General features: G+C 47.6%; 3 protein-coding genes across 3 annotated transcripts; 2 read left to right on the top strand and 1 right to left on the bottom strand.

Moving 5' to 3' along the window:
• The first annotated feature begins 1085 nt into the window (after positions 1–1085).
• dhx33 (DEAH (Asp-Glu-Ala-His) box polypeptide 33) lies at positions 1086–6306 on the top strand. The gene is made up of 12 exons (XM_026182291.1): positions 1086–1531; positions 1793–1953; positions 2052–2279; positions 2391–2561; positions 2690–2875; positions 2979–3090; positions 3658–3817; positions 3911–3999; positions 4087–4214; positions 4313–4516; positions 4598–4684; positions 4955–6306. The coding sequence occupies exons 1-12, from the start codon at positions 1321–1323 to the stop codon at positions 5261–5263; spliced, it is 2046 nt and encodes a 681-aa protein (XP_026038076.1). The 5' UTR covers positions 1086–1320; the 3' UTR covers positions 5264–6306.
• Positions 6307–8826: 2520 nt separating this feature from the next.
• Positions 8827–12204, top strand: c1qbp (complement component 1, q subcomponent binding protein). Its single transcript, XM_026182809.1, has 6 exons — positions 8827–9228; positions 9680–9830; positions 9900–9990; positions 11163–11258; positions 11340–11465; positions 11566–12204. Exons 1-6 carry the CDS (start codon positions 8976–8978, stop codon positions 11713–11715), a joined length of 867 nt encoding a protein of 288 aa, XP_026038594.1. The 5' UTR covers positions 8827–8975; the 3' UTR covers positions 11716–12204.
• Positions 12205–12327: 123 nt separating this feature from the next.
• Positions 12328–19507, bottom strand: LOC113030900 (uncharacterized). Its single transcript, XM_026182692.1, has 3 exons — positions 19227–19507; positions 12665–18986; positions 12328–12459 (listed from the first exon to the last, which is right to left on the bottom strand). The coding sequence occupies exon 2, from the start codon at positions 18734–18736 to the stop codon at positions 12917–12919; it is 5820 nt and encodes a 1939-aa protein (XP_026038477.1). The 5' UTR covers positions 18737–18986; positions 19227–19507; the 3' UTR covers positions 12328–12459; positions 12665–12916.
• Positions 19508–20250: the final 743 nt, after the last annotated feature.

Consider the following 20250-nt stretch of genomic DNA (forward strand, 5'->3'; position numbering starts at 1 on the left):
TCGGGTTTGTGTTCTTCTGCACTTTGCACAGCTCGTGTTTTGAGAACAGATGTCAGGTTTATACGGTGAAATTTGGAAGAGTGTAGTTCTCCTCTGACTGACTCCGGCTGAATCCACATGAATCTCAGCCCACAGGAAAACAGTCCCATCAGCTCCTGACATCAATAATCTGTCAGTTGCCCCTCAGTGATTTAAAAAAGAAATTCCCAAATGCCTAAAAGCCGTGGTTACGTAGTGTTTTGATAAGCTGACTACGTTAATAAGATCTTGGTACAATCCTGGTTATTAATGACATGTCTTTGTTTATCAATTAATCCATTTTTACTATATAATCCACAGATTTTCATCTCACGCAAACTCGTGCTCGTAAAGTTAGTGTTAGTCTGACCTTTAGGGTGATACTAGCTGTCAGAGTTTGAGTGGCAGTAACAACGCAGGCGGTGAGAAACCGAAGGACACTGAGGAACAGTGAGGAGCGCCGCACCTGTAGAAATAAAGTGCTTTTCACCACAGGAAGTGAGTAACGTTAAAAAAAAATTGTTGCAGTCGCTCCCATCTCATTTATTGTTTCATGTCCTCCAAACTAGAGTGATGTTAATGGACTAAGAAGTGTAAAGTGTGTATATATCCTGTTTTGTAGAGCACTCTTGTATTGCTTATACTGCAGTTTAAGTCACACTGGTGTCTGCTATATACTCCCTAAGACACACCTATTGCCTTGAGAACTGTTTAAACTGTGGCACAGATTCATTCCTCAGAGATGCTGGTTCATACAGACATGATGGCGTCACACAGCTGCCGCAGATTTGTCGGCTGCACATCCATGATGCCAACCTCCTGTCTTACATCATTTATGATGTAAGGAGTGGCTCCATCTTTCTCCTCTGAAATCTCTATCAGCTGCCGCTCACTGGATGTTTTGCTCTCAGCTGCTGATGCTGCCACCAACAGCCATGCCGCGTTCAAAGTCACTGAGGTGAACTCAGTCGCTTGCTGCCCTTAAAGACAGTTGAATAGCTGTACCTAATAACGTGGCCGGTGTAGTAAAGGCAAACTGTATGGATATGTCCAGGAGGTCAAAGGGCTGTGCGCCAGTACAGGACGTATGTTACTACGTGCTATAAACGCGACCTATGACGTCAAACCTCTGCGCCGACCACGTGGGAAGGTTTTTTTTGCCGAGGTAGCAAAACATCCGCAGTGCCGCTCGCTGGTCTGGCAGCGAGTATGAAAACAACTTTATTTTCTTCATTTCTGGCGTGAAACAATCTGAAAAAGGGCCCTCGGCGGTTTCGCTCCCACAGTCACTTTTTCCAGAACATGCCTCACGACCCCGACCCTCCTCCGGCTAAAAGATTCAAGCCGGGATCCGTGTTTTTCCGCCTCGATAAGAACAAGCCTGGAATGCTGCTGCCTAGAAAGGGAAATGCGAGCACTCCGATAGACGTCCAGAGGAAGCAGCTTCCCATCTATCAAGCGAAGCCTCAGCTCCTGAGCCAGCTGAGGCAGCTGCACGGTGCTGTCCTCATAGGTGAGTGTTCACAGCTACAGCCAGCCGCACACGTGAACAACACTATACTCTGTAGTTTATCTTAAACTGCCTATTTTGTGTTGGGTTTGTGGGTAGAAAGTCTGGCTAACGTCTCTTCACAGACATGTGTCTTCTGTTATTTCTGCCCACGTGATAATCAAAAGTATGCAACGTTAAATATATAAATAGAGTTAAAGTTTGCTTTGGGCTCCGCCCTGTATCTGTATGTGTCAGATAACTCAGTCCTGTGTGATCCGGCAGGTGAGACCGGCTCTGGGAAGACCACTCAGATCCCTCAGTATCTGTACGAGGCTGGCATCGGGCGGCTGGGCATGATCGCTATCACTCAGCCCCGAAGAGTTGCTGCCATCTCACTGGCAGGAAGGGTGGCAGAGGAGAAGAGGACTCAGCTGGGGAAGCTGGTACTCACGATAAACGGGATTCCCGTCTGCTGTGGACACCGGAGTTGATGCCTCTGCGTTGTTGACGTCTGTGCTGTGTTTCTGTTGCTTCCTCTTAGGTTGGCTACACGGTGCGTTTCGAGGATGTCACCTCCCCTGAGACAAAGCTGAAGTTCATGACTGATGGTATGCTCCTGCGCGAGGCCATCGGAGACCCCCTGCTGCTGCGCTACACTGTGGTGGTCCTGGATGAAGCTCATGAGCGCACTGTGCACACCGACGTGCTCTTTGGTGTGGTTAAGACGGCTCAGCGCAGGCGCAAGGAGCTTAACAAGATTCCCTTGAAGGTAGGAGCAAAGTTCACACGTGTTGTGACTTCGGCGTTTCTAGTAAACGCAGTGTGAATCGCCTCACTGCATCTGCTCTAAAGCCTGCACCTGGTGTCCTAACCTCCACAGGTCATAGTGATGTCGGCCACGATGGATGTGGATCTGTTCTCCGAGTACTTCAACAAGTCCCCCGTGTTGTACTTGGAAGGCAGGCAGCACCCCATTCAGATCTACTACACCAAACAGCCACAGTCAGACTACCTGCAGGCTGCTCTGGTCTCCATCTTCCAGATCCATCAGGTAGTTTCTGTGTCTCCTATTTCCAGTTTAGATGAAGCCAAACAAACGCACCGCTCTTCTTAGCATCATTATTGGAAACACAGGTTACATTCTGTCGTGATGACGATTTTCCACACACGGTCATGCAGGAGGCTCCTTCATCACACGACATCTTAGTCTTCATGACGGGCCAGGAGGAGATTGAGGCACTGGCGAGGACGTGTCGGGACATCGCCAAGCATCTGCCTGACAGCTGTGGCCCGATGGTAGTTATCCCACTATATGCATCTCTGCCCCCAACACAGCAGCTCAGGGTCTTCCTGCCAGCTCCAAAGGTACAAACATGTCTCAACATCTCACACTGCTGCTCTCAGCAGTATCTTCTGATTTAGACATTCAGCATCATGTTGTAAGTCTTGCAAACGTTTTTCTCTCCAGGGCTGCAGGAAAGTCATTCTCTCCACAAACATCGCCGAGACATCAGTTACAATCTCTGGGATCAAATACGTCATAGACACGGGGATGGTGAAGGCCAAACGCTTCAATCCAGGTGAGAAGATTCAGATTGCAAATTCACAAATCACGCAGAGAGAAATACTTGTGCTTGAGTCTTTCCATTTAATACTAAGGGGGGGGAAACACGGTGCACCCGACCCCTGCAGCGCCTCCTGCGGGTAGTGGGCCTGCAGGAAGATGGGTCCGTGTCCCTTTTTCACACTGTGCCACATGGATTTAGGCCCAGCCACCAGACGCTCGCCCGCAGGCACCCTCCCCGGGCCTGGCTCCAGGGCAGGGCCCCGGTAACCCTATCCCGGGCAGGGGGAACTGTTCCCTCGATGGGCTTCTTCTGAATTGTTCTTAGTCTGGTCCCTCGGTTGGGCTGCTGCCCCTGTGACCGGCTCTGGATAAGCAGCAGAAGATAGATGGATGGAAAAAAACCCACAAATGGGAAAAAATGTGGTTTCCAGGGTTTTTTTGCTGTAAGGATCATTTAGATGTGTAAAAATATTTGTTTGGCTTGTGACCCTTTGAAAGAAGTCGAGCCCTCCCCCGTGATCCTAAATTGAACGGCACAGATAAGGTGTTCTCCTAACAGCGCACATGATGTGACTCTCAGACAGCGGCCTGGAGGTGTTGGCGGTGCAGCGTGTTTCCAAAGCGCAGGCGTGGCAGCGAGCAGGCCGGGCTGGCAGGGAGGACTCTGGCTTCTGCTATCGTCTTTACACTGAGCAGGAATTTGACAACCTCGTCCCCACGACTGTTCCTGAGATTCAGAGGTAGGCTGTGGAGTCTGCTCTACACGCGTGATAGTAAAAATCCACCTCACGTGTCTCATTGATTTAGCTGTGTGTGATGCTTCTCACCCGCAGGTGTAACTTGGCAGGTGTGATGCTGCAGCTCATGGCTCTGGGGATTCCAGACGTGACAAACTTTGATTTCATGTCCAAGCCTTCTCCAGGTAAGATGCTGTCAGTCAGGAATCCCCTCTGGTCCTCCGGTAAGCGATGCAGAGTTAGCTGTAGTAGTGCTTTGTGTTTCCCACCAGAGGCCATCCGTTCTGCTGTGGATCATTTGGAGCTGTTGGGAGCTGTGGAGAAGAAGGACGGGCAGGTTTTCCTCACCACTCTGGGAAAGAAGATGGCGAGCTTCCCTCTGGAGCCCAGATATGCCAAAGTAAATCCTGCTGGTTCTGCTCTGATATTCTTTGTACATTTAGTCAAAGACAAAGTGTCAGCTCACAAGCAGACCCCTCTGTTTGCTCCACGCCGCAGACCATCCTGCTGTCCCCGGACTACTCGTGTTCCGAGGAGATTTTGAGCATCGTGTCGCTGCTGTCTGTGGACACCGTGCTGTACAACCCTCCGGCCCGGCGGGACGAGGTGCTTGCAGTGCGCAAGAAGTTCATGTCCAGTGAAGGAGACCACATGACGCTGCTAAACATTTACAGAGCGTTCAAGAAAGTCGGTGGCAACAAGGTGGGTGCGATGAACACAACTAGTGAAAATACATAAATGAAATCGTGCTGCTGAGCTGTCACGTGATCTCTGCTGCTGTAGGAGTGGTGTCGGGAGAACTTTGTCAACAGCAGGAACATGGGCCTCGTGAAAGACGTCCAGGCACAACTTAAAGAAATCTGCCTTAAGGTACATCTGCTGACCTCTGCCAGCACACAGGGATTCTCCCAGGAATCGCTGTTTATCCTGATCAACTACAGAGTATTTCTTAACATTTAATGTGTAAATATTATTATGAATGTGCATCATCTCACAGGCTAACGCCTCCGGGGCTATTTTGAAAACAGCGAGTTGATGAATGGGTGCTTTCCTCCTTGATCTCTGCTGCACACCTGTCTTTGTGCGTCTCTGCGGTGAAGTCATGTGACCTGTCTAATAAGTCACGTCTTGTTTTCCCAGCTGAACCTGAAACTGGAATCGTGTGGAGCAGACACGGCGAGCGTTCGCCGCTGCCTTGCCCACGGGATGTTTGTCAACGCTGCAGAGCTGCAGCCCGACGGCAGCTACTTGGCTCTAGACACCCACCAGCCCGTGGCCATCCACCCGTCCTCCGTCCTTTTCCAGGCCAAGCCAGCGTACGTGGTCTTCAACGAGCTGCTGCACACCTCCCGCTGCTACATGAGAGACCTCTGTTTGGTCGACGCCGACTGGCTGCTGGATGCAGCGCCCGAGTACTTTGGCCGCAAGCTCCACCTCAACAAGAGCTAACCAACAAAGAAACGGGCCGCCTGCCACAAAGACTCTTATTGCAAGTTGGTGCAGAACGTCCGCTGTGTCGTAAACTACTCTGGATTTCACTACCTCCCAGTTGACAAGCTTTGGGCATGTGTCACTGAAGCAGAAGTCTGCATATCGAAGCTTGACTTCCTCCGGACTGTCATTCCAATTTTATGAGCCGTAATTTCTTCTTCTCGTCATTTAGCCACACGGTTGGCCTGAAAAGCCAGTTTGCTTTGAAGTGTCTTGCTTTGATTCTATCAGTAGTTGCATGCATTTACACAGCACAGGTAACCTCAAAGGAGCACAGCACGGGGCTGTTCTCCACCATGTTCTTCTTCATTGCTACCAAATAGCCATGAAAACGCTACAGCAGACAGATCAGTGGCTGCTCTACTCTGAAGGATGAGTTTTTCAGGAGCTAAGAAAAGCACTCTGATTGTTTGGGGTCTACATGAAGTGGTCTTACAGGGGTTTCTTTATGCAGTCAAAGTAGATTTGTTTCAGTCTACTGTCAGCTGTTCCCTTATTCACAACATGAAAAACAAACGCAGCGTGTCACACTGACATGGTTTCACTTACACAGCCTTGTTAGCTCGTGCATGCTCTTCTTCCCATCTGCAGTCGTGTCACCGTCCAGCATGCCTTCCTCTCCAGGTTCTGCTTGTTGCTGTTGGTCGTGCAGATGCCCACGCAGTCACCACACGTACGTGCAGACGCGTGCGGCTCCGTCACGCTTCGTAGAATGTAAATGACGCCGTGTTGATGAACAGGACGGAGTGTCTTTTTTTTACACGTTGGACTCAGGATTGTAAAATATAACCTGAATAAAATACACAGTTTCTAACTTTGTAGTCAAACGCTGAATGCTTTAGAGAATTATCAAAAGATCTGATCTGCATGAAGTTTATTGGAACGAATGCACGCCTGCCGGGGCTCCTCTCTGCGTGGATCATCTGATCCTAATACATGTTTGTTACATATTCTAATAAAAACGAATCCACCTGACTCGGCACACGTCAGTCAGGTTCTAACATGTGTTTAGTGTTGTTGTGTTATGGCCATAGTATGGTTTAAGCACTGTGCGAAAGTCTTGAGCCACCTCGTTTTTAAAAACATTTTGCTTCCAAGCAGACGACCTAAGTGCTTTTGAGCAATAGTTCTCCAGGCTAAGTTCTCCGTTGGATGCTGGATGCTTTTTCACTCATTTTCAGTTCTGACCATTTTCAAAGGAACGTTTTGGGTTTTTTAAATTTATTTATTTATTTATTTAGGACAGTGCATGTTAATGAACATAAATGTAAAAAAAAAATTTACATGAATGTAAACATATCAGATTATAGCCAAGGGCTAATTTCCATCTGTTGTCCTTAAACATAAAAAATAGACATAATTCATAAAAATTCATCATTCATTCATAATAAAAACTCCATCACCAAACTTACACATACACACCATTCTGTTCCCAAATATTAAAACTATACAACTCATACATGATCACACACTTGATTTGTCCATAACCAGTTTTTAACCTTTGCCTTAAACAAATTGAATGTAGAGCATTCTCTAATGGGTTGAGGAAGACTGTTCCACAGATGGCCTCCTGGACAGAGAGGACGTTCTGCCCAAATGCTGTCCGTCTGTGGGGTATAAACACGTCTCCTCAGATTAAAGCTCGAGTGGTCCTGTCTGAGCTTTCTTTATGCCTAATGAACTGCTTTAGTGGTGGTGGAGCAAAGGAGTGTAAGACTTTATATATTAAACTCTTTTAAGTTTCACTAAGTTATTGAAGTTCAGTAATTTCTGTTTTTTTAACACATGACAGTGGTGGGAGGTCGGTTTTTTGTCAAGTAGTTTTAAACTTCTTTTATAAATGTTTTCAATAGTTTTAAGTGTTGTTGGACAAGCAAGTGACCAGGACGTCAAACAGTAGTCCATATGAGAGATGATCATTGAGTAAAAATAAGTTTTTGCAAGATTCATATTTAAATTATTACGTATATGATTAAAATTTCGATTATTAAATTTAAGTACCTGGGACACTTTATGTGACTCTTGAAGGATAATGTTGGGTCTAGAATGACCCCAAGATATTTAAATTCTGGAGCTAATTCAAGCTCTACTCCATCCAGGAATATGTTTGACTGCTTCAAGTTTAAGGGGCGTTTTGAAAAATACATACTGACAGTTTTTGAGGTGTTCAACATTAGGCATGAGTCTAATTATTATTCAAGTCTCTTAAACAGCCAACACTTTGCATAACTTTGAGGGAGAAGCCAGTGTTGTCTCCACATACAACCTGTCATATCTTTAGACGCTGTGTTACTATATCATTCGCTCCCATTTCTTTATTTGAATCAACAGAAAATGCCAAAGATGACATTTCCTCCAGGGGCTCTTGTGTTATGATGGAGTTATGATTTTGACCCACCATGCAATACTATCAGAAGAGTAGTGTGTTTGTTTTTTAGCATGATATTGGTCACAAACACTCTGCCAATGCAGTAAAAGTAGACCTGGATAGAAAAGCACGCAACAGCGCACCATCAGTCGTGGCCTGACGTCTCCATCGCTGAAGCAGTGAAGCAGCCGACATGCAAAGAAGAGCTTTGAATGTCCGTTAAGAAGCCCGGACGACTCTTCCTGAAGACTACTCAAAGAAATGGCAAGACTTGTCTAAGAGAGTTTAGGTTGTGATGAAGAATAAAGTGTTCATACCAAATATTTGGACTTTCAAGCTCATTAGAAGTGCACAAACTCTGTTTTTGCCTCATGTATTTGCGTTTATGTTTCAATGGACTTATTTCCCATTGTAGTAGCAAAACGGAAATGAGAAGCGTCTCAAGACTTTGACTGTTCATTGAGTCACTTCAGTACACAGGATCTCCCTGCTGCCGTTCAAAGACAGGTTCACAGACGCTGTCTGCGGGCTGTTGAAACACTGGAAAGCAGCTCCATCTGCTGGCGGGAGGGATTCACATGATGCACCTGATCAGCGAAGTGTCTGTTTTACTTTGGCTGATGCAATCCCGTCCTTAGGAACCTCAGTCGATCATGTATGCACACACACACTGAAAAGGGAAATTCCTACAAATGCACTACGGTAAACCAATCGAAATAAACCCCTTCCAGCTTTTCAGTAGCAGAACTGAGGCTGGGACTATTTTATTGAATCTTGACAGTTTTTAAGCCAAAACGGGGTTTAACTCTGGAGCAAAGCCTTATTAAATCTCGCCCCTGCACGCAGATATTTTTGCACTTAATCTCCTTAAATATGTATTTGTAAGCGTTTCTGTTTTAGTGTCACAGCGTGAAGTTTTAGATTTGTAGCCACACTGTAAAAAGCTGCAGCGCCCTCTGCGCTCGCTGATTTGAACTGCAGGGGGCGCTGATGTGTAGACAATCGTCTACACACACGTAATTTTTCCAAATAACTTTAATTAGTTTATTTATTATTTATTTTTCCTGTTATAGTCCTTTTTGTCGTATTCTGTGTAGTTTTTTAATATTTAAAATTGCTGTTTCGTGTCTTTCGCTTTTAGAGTATTACTTCCGGCGCAAAGAGTATCTGGGTCAATGTGTCCTTCCACACGTGCTGTCGGCGTCTTCTAGAAGCAGCGTCGGTAACCGGTGTTCACAGTTAGCTGTGCGGCACTGAGCGCATTGATTCTGTCGTGACAGGTCGTGGTGTTTTTGTACAATCATGCTAAAGTCAGTCGTCCGTGCGGTGGGAGCAGCTGCTCGCCTTTCTTCAGCCAGCACCTCCGCAGCGCGAGTTCTGCCCCTCAGCTACCCGGCACTGCGCTCTCCGAGTTCGGCAATAAGTCGGCCCTTCACCCGGTCTCTCTGGATGTTAAGTAATAACGGAGCCTCGTCTGGATACAGGCCCAAACTCTTCAGCTCCAAGGTGTTGAGTCCGTCGGTGTCGTGTGGCTGTGGAGGACTGCACACAGAAGGTGACGTTTGGTTTAATCTGCTTTATACAAGCCAGGCAGCCAATAAACGTAACATTAGATGGATCCGGCAACTTGGACTGCTTGGATCAACACGTCCTTTACAATTTAAAGGGGTAAAAAGATTGTTTAACGATCGTTATAGACTGAGATCAGCATCTTCGGAGTCTTTCACCTTAAACTGTGATTAGTGGCTGTCACTGAAAAAGGCTCTGAACCTGCCAATAGTCTTTGATCATTCAGCACACGTGACACGTGTAGGACTGTTCATAGTGTCAAACGAGAAGTTTTTGGACAGCCACAAAGCAGATGTTTCATTTTCAGCAGTCTTACCAGCACCCGTGTGTTGTGTAAAATGTTAGAATCAGCCTCGATGGTCAATTTAATTGTCAAAATGAAACCTTTAAACAAACTGCATCACGTCTCATGATGAAACCATAACCTCTTTGTTCAGGTGACAAAGCTTTTGGCGACTTCCTGTCTGATGAAATCAAAGAAGAGAAGAAGATCCAGAAAAACAAAAGTCTTCCTAAGGTGTCTGGAGGATGGGAGCTGGAGATGAATGGCACAGAGGCTAAACTCACAAGAAGTGTTTCTGGAGAAAAGTAAGTCTGCTAAAATGTGTGGGCAGCGTGGCGTGACAGACCAGCTCACCGTATTTCTGCTCTTCACAGAGTCACGGTCACATTCAACGTCAACAACAGCATTCCTCCCAACTTTGAGGAAGAAGTGGAACAGACACAGCAGAAATCAGCAGAAGAGGAGGTGAGGCACAGCCAGTGGTTTGACGAGGTTAAGCTTTTTAACACTGACCTGTGTGTCAATCAAACATAACCAAAGACGCCTACGAAAGACAACAGACGACTTAGAAAAGAACTTAAACTTGTATCTTTAAGCACTTCGTTGCTAGCAGCCTGTCACAAAAACATTTATTCCCATTTCTTTAGTAGAAACTGTGAAAAACACGCCAGCGATGGTTGGACGCAGTTTGACAGGTTAAACATTGTATTTCTGCAACAACAAGATGATTCCCAAAGAGCTGTCATTGCAGCATGTTGTGCAATATGGCCTTTTAAAAACATCTGAGGAAACTGGACAACAAGTGATAGGCCTAAACCAGGGGGGTCCAACTCCAGGCCTCGGGGGCCAGTGTCCTGCAGGTCTTAGATATCACCCTGCATCAAGTGATTAGTTCGTTACCAGGCCTCTGGAGAACTTCAAGACATGTGGAGGAGGTCATTTAGCCATTTAAATCAGCTGTGTTGGATCACCAGCCCTCGAGGCCTGCAGTTTGACACTCCTGCCCTAAACTATCTACAGCAGATGAAGAGTGTCTGAAAGCTGCGTCCTTAAGAAATGGATGAAAAAATACAGCAAAGATTTGACAGAGAACACGAGAGAAGTTTGTTTATCTACTGCGACCTCATCAGAAATGAAGTGAAAGGCTGGCTCTCAAGAAGCTGTTGAACATTAGTGAGGAATCTAAATGTGAGAGTTTTCTTTCAAATCATAGTCGGTACGTACAGAAAAGGTCAGGAGAGGGAAAACAGGCTCCGACTGTAAAACAGTGGAGGCTGCATTTCAGCCAGCAGTGCTAATATTAGATAAGATGGCCTTTTGTTAGTCCAAGAGATGGAAAACATCTCTGTTAGCGCGCTCGTCAAACGCAACAAAAGCTGAGTTGAAGAATAAAGACGAAATATTGACTTTCAGGCTCATTAGAGTTGTATGAACTCGTAAGTTTGTCTTCTACACTGTTTTCATATTAGTTTACTGTGTTTTCATGTCTGCACTCGTTTCAATAAACCCCTCCTCCATTTGCTCATTTCCTAACAACACTTAAACGCTTGCACAGCGCCGTAGGCGGCTCCTGCCTTACACACTGACGTTTTTAACCTTAACGTTTCACGTATTAAGCTTTTTCCCCCTTTTTGCAGCCGGAGATTGTATCAACACCCAACTTTGTTGTTGAAGTGACAAAGCAGGCTGCCAAACATTCCCTGGTGTTCGACTGCCATTTCCCTGAAGATGAGGTAAAGTCAAATAAAATGAATGTCTAATATTGCCAGTAGGAGCAGTACAGTGCTCAATACTGAACAATTTGTATTTTGTAGATGAGTCACGGTGAGGGAGAAGAGGAGAGCGACATCTTTGCCATTCGAGAGGTCAGTTTTCAGCCACAGGGAGATTCAGAGTGGAAGGAGACGAGCTACAACCTCAACACAGACTCTTTGGACTGGGTGAGAGCCGAGGCAGTACACACAGCAACGGTTCAATTATAACAGTCACTGAAACCAACGCTGTGTTCAAGGTTGCTTACTTTCTTGTACTGTTTCTCAGGCCCTGTATGACCATCTGATGGACTTCCTGGCTGACCGTGGGGTCGACAACACCTTCGTCGATGAGCTCACGGAGCTGAGCACGGCCATCGAGCATCAAGAGTACATCAAGTTCCTGGAAGACCTCCAAGGCTTTGTCAAATGTAATTAACCTTACTTCAGTGCACATTCTGGGAGAGTTCGAGGTGAGAGGGTACAGTAAGACTAAAGCACTCGGCGGTCCATCGATATGTTTGATGACCCTAAAAGACTGATGATGCCATCGGCCAGCAGCTGTCACGTGGCTGCAGATGTGCTTTTTGTGACGCTATTTTTCTGTAACTTGAGGTTCAGACACAAATGTATGAAAAGAATTACAAGTTGTGGTCATGTGTATAATCTGCTTTGTTGCAGTCAATATTTAAATATTCTAACAGTTCTCAAGCCAGTAATGGGACAATTTGTCAAAGTGAGACGTTGAACATTTCAATAAAAATCATCTCTTTGGTGTAAATGTGACAGCCTCTGATTTTAAAGCGTGACCACCTGGCTTTGAGTCTAAAGTGTGGCTGGCTGAGCAGAGTGTGTGGCCTTACTGAATGTGAATCATGTTGGTCAGAGGAAGGAACGGCGCTGTTCAATAAAACGGTTTAATACAGTACGTTTGTCTATTTTCATTTTTACATGTATTCATACAGTGTGACTTTATTTCATGCACTAAAAAGTCATTTTAATTCATAAACTAGTTTTTGACACTGTCACCAGCAGGCACACACAGCTAAGACCCGTCAAGCACCTGATATTTTGAGCTCTTGTGTAATGGGCTAAGTTTCCATTCAGCTTAAACACTCCCAAGAAAATCTCCAGGACTCAGACGATTGGATTCCAGAAGTTTTTACTGGGCACTTTTGTGAAACTGTAAACACAATACAATGAAATATACTGTAAACACAATACAATGAAATGTATTATAGATGCAATAAGCTCAAAGCATCTGGCTAATTATCACAGCTTGACAGCCTAGCCGTATAGCTTATATGAGACACAATAAAGCTAACCGAATAACAGACAACGGTTCAAAACGCTTCACCGCTTAATTGTACAAAATGAATTATATTCACAGACTATGCCTTAGCGAAGAGAAAAGGATTAATCCTGTAACGGCGGAGCTGGCGGTTGAATGAGCCCACACGCTAATATCCCGAGTCACACAGTAGATTCACTTCCTGACTCTCAGCGTAAACTGCTCTCGTGTTGTCATGGTTACGAAAATACACACACCGCTCTAAGCTACGATAGCGAGATAAAGAGAACACAAAGAACACATTTCTGGGGGCATAACACTCCCCGCTTGGGGTCTTTAAGAGCCCACATCAATTGGCAGAGTCAGACTTTGGAGAAAGAAGCAGAACTACTTCTGTAATGGGACGAGAGAATCCTCTTATATTTCCATCTTTAACGACCTCCACTTCGACTCTCCGGACCAGACCGTCCTTCCCTGGAAAGGCTTTCGTGATGATGCCTATGGGCCACTCATTTCTCTCTGCCCGATCATCCTTTAAGAGAACTACGTCCCCTTCTTGAAGATTCGGCTGTTTCCCTTGCCACTTGTGTCGAAGTTGCAGTGTTTTGAGGTATTCACGCCTCCATCTGTTCCAAAACATGTCTGCCAGGCCCTGAACTTGTTTCCACTCCTCCCTGAAGAGATCTGCTTTCTCGAACTTGCCTGACGGCAAAGGAGGCGCGGAGCCTGTTTTGAGAGTCAGGAGCATGGCTGGTGTGAGGATGCAGGGCGACTCGGGGTCGGATGACACTGGAATGATCGGCCTTGCGTTCATAATTGCTGCTACCTCAGCCATAAGCGTGGTCAGAACCTCGTGCGTCAGGCGAGACTTTCTCTGTTCAAGCAGCATGCAGTCCAAGATACGGCGGGCAATGCCGATCATCCTCTCCCATGCGCCACCCATATGGGATGCATGGGGTGGGTTAAACACCCAGGTGCAGCTCTGTTTACTGAGGTACTTCTCCACCCTGTCGAACCCTGAGTTTTCCTTGTCCATCCCCAGCTCACGGGAAGCTCCGACGAAGTTAGTTCCGCAGTCCGAGCGTATCTGCTTCGCGGGGCCCCTGACCGCAAATAATCTCCTCAAGGCGTTAATAAAGCTGCTGGCACTCATGGCTTCGATCACCTCAATGTGCACTGCCCTGGAACACATACACGAGAACATCACCGCCCATCGCTTGGAGTTCGAAACTCCTCCTCTTGTGCGGCGTGAAACGATGCCCCACGGTCCAAAGACATCGACACCTATGTAGGTGAAGGGAGGTGCTACTTGTAACCGTTCTGCCGGCAGGGCTGCCATCCGTTGATGTTCGGCCTTCCCTCGCAGCTTCTTACAAGTGATGCATCTGTAGAGCAGACTGCTGATACAGCGTTTGGCTCCCACGAGCCAAAAACCTGCGGCCCGAACGGCACCCTCAGTAAGATGTCTCCCCTGGTGTTTTACTGCTTCGTGATAGTGGGACACAAGCAGAGTTGCGAGGTGATGCCGGCCAGGAATGATGATGGGATGAGTCTCGTTCATGCCTAAGCCTGACTGCTCGATCCGACCTCCTACCCTGAGTAGTCGATCCTGGTCCATAATGGGATGCAATCTCCACAAGCTGCTGGAAGATGGTATGTCGACTCCAGAACCGATACACTTGAGCTCTTCCGCGTAGCACTCACCCTGGACACTCTTTACGATGCACACTTTGGCTTTCAGCAGCTCCTCTTCCGTAGGACGACAGATGTGCCAGCCTCGACATTCGCCCTGCGTCGAGCGAGCGAAGGAGCTAGCTACGTGGATCAAATGTGCAATGGCTGCATGGAGTGTGCTGAACTTGGAGAAGCGTTCAAAGCGTTGAGGGTGTACCACGCCTTTAGCGACATGGGTGAGTTTCGCCGTCACCTGTGGACGCACTTCGGCGTCGATGTCGGGCTCGACAAGATTGTACGTCTCTTGAAGCTCGGATGGATGCCCTGATGCGTCGCAAAGAAAGGCTGGTCCTTTGAGCCATGGTGTACTGCTGAGCAGGGCTGATGCTACAGCTCTTGACCCAACGTCAGCTGGGTTAAGATGCGTTGGAACGTACTTCCACTGGCCGGGACAGGGTGACTGAAGGATACGTTGGACCCTATTGTGTACGTAGACATAAAATCTCCTTGACTGGTTATGGATGTATCCCAGTACGACCTTACTGTCTGTGTAGTAGGTGATGTTGTCGTACGTTGTGTCCATCTCGGCGATCTCGACGGCGAGCACAGCAGCACAAAGTTCAAGTCTAGGGACAGTTAGGCTAGGTTGGGGAGCCAACTTCGATTTCCCAAAGACAAACCCAATCTCAGTTTGTCCCTGCTTGCCAGTTACCCTGATGTAGGCTACGGCCGCTATTGCTCTGACCGATGCGTCGGCGAAGACGCAGAGTTCTCTCCTTAGGGCGCCTGTGGTGGAGAGGGACATATAAGGCCGTGGTATTTGGAGCCCCTCCAGGTCTTGAAGAGACTGTTTCCATCTAGTCCACTCGGTCTCCATGTCTTTGGGAAGGGGTGCGTCCCAATCTTCCGCTTGCAAGGTGAGTTCTCTTAGGATCCGTCTTCCATCAACTGTGATGGGTGCTAGAAACCCTAGGGGGTCGTATAGACTGTTCACGGTCGAGAGTACCCCTCTGCGGGTGAACGGCTTCTGATCGATCTCGATCTGGAACGTGAAAGTGTCCGTGCGCATGTTCCAGAACAGTCCCAGGCTACGCTGGATAGGCAGATCATCGATGGAGAGATCCAGGCCATTGAAATCCTGAGAGCGATCCTGGGAGGGGAATGCTCTGATGACCGCGGAACGATTTGATGCAACCTTGTGCAGCCTGAGGTTGGAAGCCGCGCGCATCTTCTGCGCTCGCTGGAGAACTGCGATGCCTTCTTCCTCTGTACTGAAAGACTTTAAGGCATCGTCGACGTAGAAATCGCGGTCGACGAATCTCCTAGCATCGCTGCCGTAGTCGGCCTCTGCTGCCTTAGCCGCCCGCCGCAGGCAATACACTGCGACGGCAGGCGAGGGGCTGTTACCAAAGAGATGCACCCGCATCCTGTAATCCACGACGTCAGAGGTAGGGTCATTGTCTCTATACCACAGGAAGCGGAGAAAATCCCGGTGGTCTTCTTTCACGATGAAGCAGTGGAACATGTGCTCGATGTCGGCGGTGATTGCAACCTGTTCCTTCCTAAACCTCATAAGAACACCTAGTAGGCTGTTATTAAGATCGGGACCACTGAGTAAGACATCGTTGAGCGATACTCCCTCATAGGATGCACTGCTGTCGAAGACCACGCGGATCTTGTCCGGCTTCCGGGGGTGGTACACGCCGAACAGGGGCAAGTACCAACGCTCCTGACTGGGTTGCAAGGGAGGGGCAGCTTCTGCGTGCGCCTTCTTGAGCATCTTCTCCATAAACTCTAGGAAGTCGGCTTTCATCCGTGGTCGTTTTTCCAGTGAGCGCCGAAGTGAGACGAGGCGTTCGAGAGCCTGTTTCCTGTTGTTAGGGAGTCGCTGCCTCGGTGACCTAAACGGCAAAGGTGCGACCCAACTGTTGGAGCTGTCTTGGCAACACTCGGCTTCCATTATCCTTAGAAACTCCAAATCTTCCCTGGATGGAGCAAGTTTGTGGTCGTTGGGAGTGCGAGCGAAGACGGTTTGCCCCAAATTGTCTCCGATTAGCATCGTCGGGGTTCGCGCTGGATGTTGTTGATAGTCACGTGCTTGTTCAAACACCTCTGTCACTTTGATCTGGTTGTTACATGGCTGGAGATGGCTTGTACGACCGTTCCCTAGAACGGCTGTTTTGTAGCTTCTCACCTCCGGTGGTCTGTGAGCACCTCCGAGGCACACGTCTCCGACGATGACCCATCCCAGGTCAAGCCTTTGGGCGAAGGGAGCATCTCCTGGGCCGCTTATTTGCTCTCGGACCTTGTGGACCCGTAAGATATCTCTGCCCAGTAAGAGAAGAATGCTGGCGTCTGGGTCCGGAGGTGGTATCTTGTCAGCGATGCGTTTTAGGTGGGTATGATGATAGGCCACACCGGGGGTGGGAATCTCCGCGCGGATGTTGGGAATTTGGTTACACTCGAGGAGTGTAGGCAGAGAGATACTCAGTTTCTCGTCCAACGGCTCTACGGTGTAGCCGCTGGCTCTCCTTCCTGATGTCTCCGTACGTCCCGCGCAGGTCTTTAGTGTGTATGAGTACGAGCGCCCGGAGATCTTGAAGGCTTCGAAGAACTCTGACCGCGCGAGGGAGCGATTACTCTGCTCATCCAATATAGCGTACATTCTCTTGGCTTCCTCTCTTCGTCCGTTTGGGAACACCCTGACGAGACAGATCTTAGCACACGCTCTAGCACTCAGACCTTCCCCACATACCTGTGTGCACGTTGCGTTGACCTCCTGGTTATCAGCTTTGTCCTCCTCCCCGCTATCCTCTGAGATGGAGGGGAACGATTTAGATTTCCAGGTAGGTGGGTGAGGGTGGAGGGCTGTCACGTGGGCAGCGCTACCACACTCGGTGCATGTTATCTTGGCTGTGCAATTCTTTGCAAAGTGTTCTGTTGACGAGCAACAGCGAAAGCAGACGTAGTGTTCTTTCAGAAGCTGTTTGCGATCATCTAAGCTCTTCTCGCGGAAACCTCTGCATTTCCTCAGAGGATGGGGTTTTTTGTGCAGGGGGCAATGTTTATTCGGGTCAATACGTTCCCTGCTTTCCTTAGACTCGAACTTGGCAGTGCCTGAGACTTGTGTTTTGTGGGTGTGAATGGACGTCTTCGTGGGCCTCTCCCATTTATTCATTCTCTCGTTTGGGGGGCTTGGCGTGAAGAGGTTGAAACTTGGGTCCGTACGTGCTTTCGCCTCGGTGCGGATGAAGTTCACCAACACGGAGAAAGGTGGGAAGCTGACGAAATGTTCTTGTTTGTATCTCGTCCCGTGGTATAGCCACTTTTCTTGTATGCTGTATGGAAGTTTCTCGATGATGGGCTTAATTCCTCTGGAGGTATCCAAGTACGACATGCCCGCGAGGTAGCCATCTTCTTTAGCGGCTTGTAGCTCTGACAACAGGTCGGCTAGATCCCGGAGTCTCCGTGGATCTTTTGTCGTGAGCTTTGGGAAGCTTTCTAGTTTGCTGAACAGAGCTTGTTCGACGGCTTCTGGGGAGCCATATAGTTCGTCGAGGCGCCCCCATGCTGAGCACAGTCCAATAGTTGGATTCCTGATGTTGACCGTTTTTATTCTTCTTACCTGCTCTGTTGACTCCTTTCCCAGGTGTCTGGTTAGGAGGTCGAGTTCTTCTGCAGCAGACAGGTCTAGATTGGCAATGGCGTTCTGGAATGATGTTTTCCAGGCCCAATAGTTTATTGGCTGGTCGTCATATGCGGTGAGACCTGAAGTCACCAAGTGGTTACGAGCGAGATATTTGATGAGGTCAGTGGTTGTAGAATGGTCGTAATCACCTCCGTAGAGTGTCCCGTGGATGGGCTGATGCGTGGGAAACGTAGAATCTCGTTTGGGGTTCTGCTGTAGGAGTGGAGTTGGAGGGGGGTAGAAGGGTGACTTGGAGCTCTGTCGTGTTGGTGCGTCGCTTCTCCAAGGGCCCTGAAGAGCTTGGTGTGGCGTAATAGCAGCAGGAGCGGCAGCTTGGGTCTGAGCCGCGTTATGCGGGTGAGTGACTGGCTGAGAAGGGGGAAGGTTATTTTCTGTAGCCGATAGACCCTTGGCGCTCAGGCTGGCCTGTTCGGAGACAAAGGCGGCTACGCGCTGGTCTTTGACAGACTGGCGGACCAGGCTGTTAACTTCGCTGCGTACTTCGAGACCCATATCCTGCAGACCAGCTACTAGGGAGTTCGCCTCAGCAATGGCGGCATCCCTTTCTTTTTCATCGATTAGTGCGTCGAGGCTGGCTTGAATACGTGCTTGCTCCACTTTAAGCTCGATTTCTCTTTTTGAATGTGCCGCTCTAGCTTGCGTGGCTTCAGCCTTTGCTTTTGCCATGGCAATGGCTATGCTGATTTTTGAGCCAGACGATGTACCAGATGAGCGACTGCTCCTTGAGCGCACACACTCTGACTGGTTGTCTCCATTTCCTTTGTCAGCATTGCTACGTTGTGACATTGCGTGTCGTTGGGTCTCCAGTATCGGGAGATGTGGGCTGCGGCGAAGTTTTCCGAGGCTATATTGGAGGCTGCTTATCTCTCGATAATGAGTAGCTCCGTACAGCGGCGATCCTCGTATCCCTATTAGCTGCGTTGCAGTCTTTTCACTGTAATGGGCTAAGTTTCCATTCAGCTTAAACACTCCCAAGAAAATCTCCAGGACTCAGACGATTGGATTCCAGAAGTTTTTACTGGGCACTTTTGTGAAACTGTAAACACAATACAATGAAATATACTGTAAACACAATACAATGAAATATACTGTAAACACAATACAATGAAATATATGAAATGTATTATAGATGCAATAAGCTCAAAGCATCTGGCTAATTATCACAGCTTGACAGCCTAGCCGCATAGCTTATATGAGACACAATAAAGCTAACCGAATAACAGACAACGGTTCAAAACGCTTCACCGCTTAATTGTACAAAATGAATTATACTCACAGACTATGCCTTAGCGAAGAGAAAAGGATTAATCCTGTAACGGCGGAGCTGGCGGTTGAATGAGCCCACACGCTAATATCCCGAGTCACACAGTAGATTCACTTCCTGACTCTCAGCGTAAACTGCTCTCGTGTTGTCATGGTTACGAAAATACACACACCGCTCTAAGCTACGATAGCGAGATAAAGAGAACACAAAGAACACATTTCTGGGGGCATAACATCTTGCTTGGTCAGTAGCGTTTTGGTTACAAAGTAACAGAAATGTGTCGATTGCCTGCAGCTTCATGCATATTCAGATGCAGATATTTGTTTCTAGACAACATTTTTAAAAACTCGTTACTTTTGGCCCTTGAACAGAAAGTAATCCAAGTTTTAAGTCAGTTAAGTTGTTATGGGCTCAAAATGTGGTCATAAATATTTTGTACTTGTAAATCAGTTTCGTATGTGTAAAAAGAATTTGTGTGTGCGTAACAAAGATTTGTGTGTGGACTTAGCCAAAAAAAACAAGTACGAATTTTGACCCCATTTTTCTTCCTTTCATCTGATTGGTGAATGTCATGTCGATCACAAATGTAACAATCCAATCAGAGAACAGATGGGTTTGGCTGTCGGAGGGGCGCTTTTTTGAACTGCAGGTCCTTGAAGGGTGATACAGTTTGAAGCTGGAGGATCGCTATATAAATATCCGATAGCAGCTAGGTCCCCTAACTTTCAGTAGCTGTTGAAAGGATAAAGTTGTGGTATATCAGTGGTTAGAAATACTATTATTACTTTAGGATTAGTTTAACACAAAGTCAGGGCTGACCCAGGACCATTGCTGTGAGTCACAGGGCGCAGCATAAAAGTCCTTTCACATCAGACGCAGGATGTGCTGCTAATGCTAACTGCTAACTAAAAGCAAAGGATCCAGAATTTGTTGCGCTGGCTGCTGGGCTCTGTGGGTTTTTGCAGCAGCTCTACCTGTACTAGATGCACCTGCTCCTTGTCTTTTCTCTGACTTTATGTCCTCTACAAGAGTTTCT

The sequence above is a fragment of the Astatotilapia calliptera genome, chromosome 10 (assembly GCF_900246225.1).
Source record: "Astatotilapia calliptera chromosome 10, fAstCal1.2, whole genome shotgun sequence".
In the NCBI taxonomy this organism is placed as follows: domain Eukaryota; kingdom Metazoa; phylum Chordata; class Actinopteri; order Cichliformes; family Cichlidae; genus Astatotilapia; species Astatotilapia calliptera.

What these genes read in the sequence shown, in the direction of transcription:
- dhx33 (XM_026182291.1), top strand. Translation starts at nt 1,321, where the DNA reads ATGCCTCACGACCCCGACCCTCCTCCGGCTAAAAGATTCAAGCCGGGA. An exon ending in CCATCTTCCAGATCCATCAG is followed by an intron (nt 2,562 to 2,689) that starts GTAGTTTCTGTG and finishes ACGGTCATGCAG; the next exon opens with GAGGCTCCTTCATCACACGA. An exon ending in GGCCAAACGCTTCAATCCAG is followed by an intron (nt 3,091 to 3,657) that starts GTGAGAAGATTC and finishes TGTGACTCTCAG; the next exon opens with ACAGCGGCCTGGAGGTGTTG.
- c1qbp (XM_026182809.1), top strand. Translation starts at nt 8,976, where the DNA reads ATGCTAAAGTCAGTCGTCCGTGCGGTGGGAGCAGCTGCTCGCCTTTCT. An exon ending in TGGAGGACTGCACACAGAAG is followed by an intron (nt 9,229 to 9,679) that starts GTGACGTTTGGT and finishes CTCTTTGTTCAG; the next exon opens with GTGACAAAGCTTTTGGCGAC. An exon ending in AGAAATCAGCAGAAGAGGAG is followed by an intron (nt 9,991 to 11,162) that starts GTGAGGCACAGC and finishes CCCTTTTTGCAG; the next exon opens with CCGGAGATTGTATCAACACC.
- LOC113030900 (XM_026182692.1), bottom strand. Translation starts at nt 18,736, where the DNA reads ATGTCACAACGTAGCAATGCTGACAAAGGAAATGGAGACAACCAGTCA.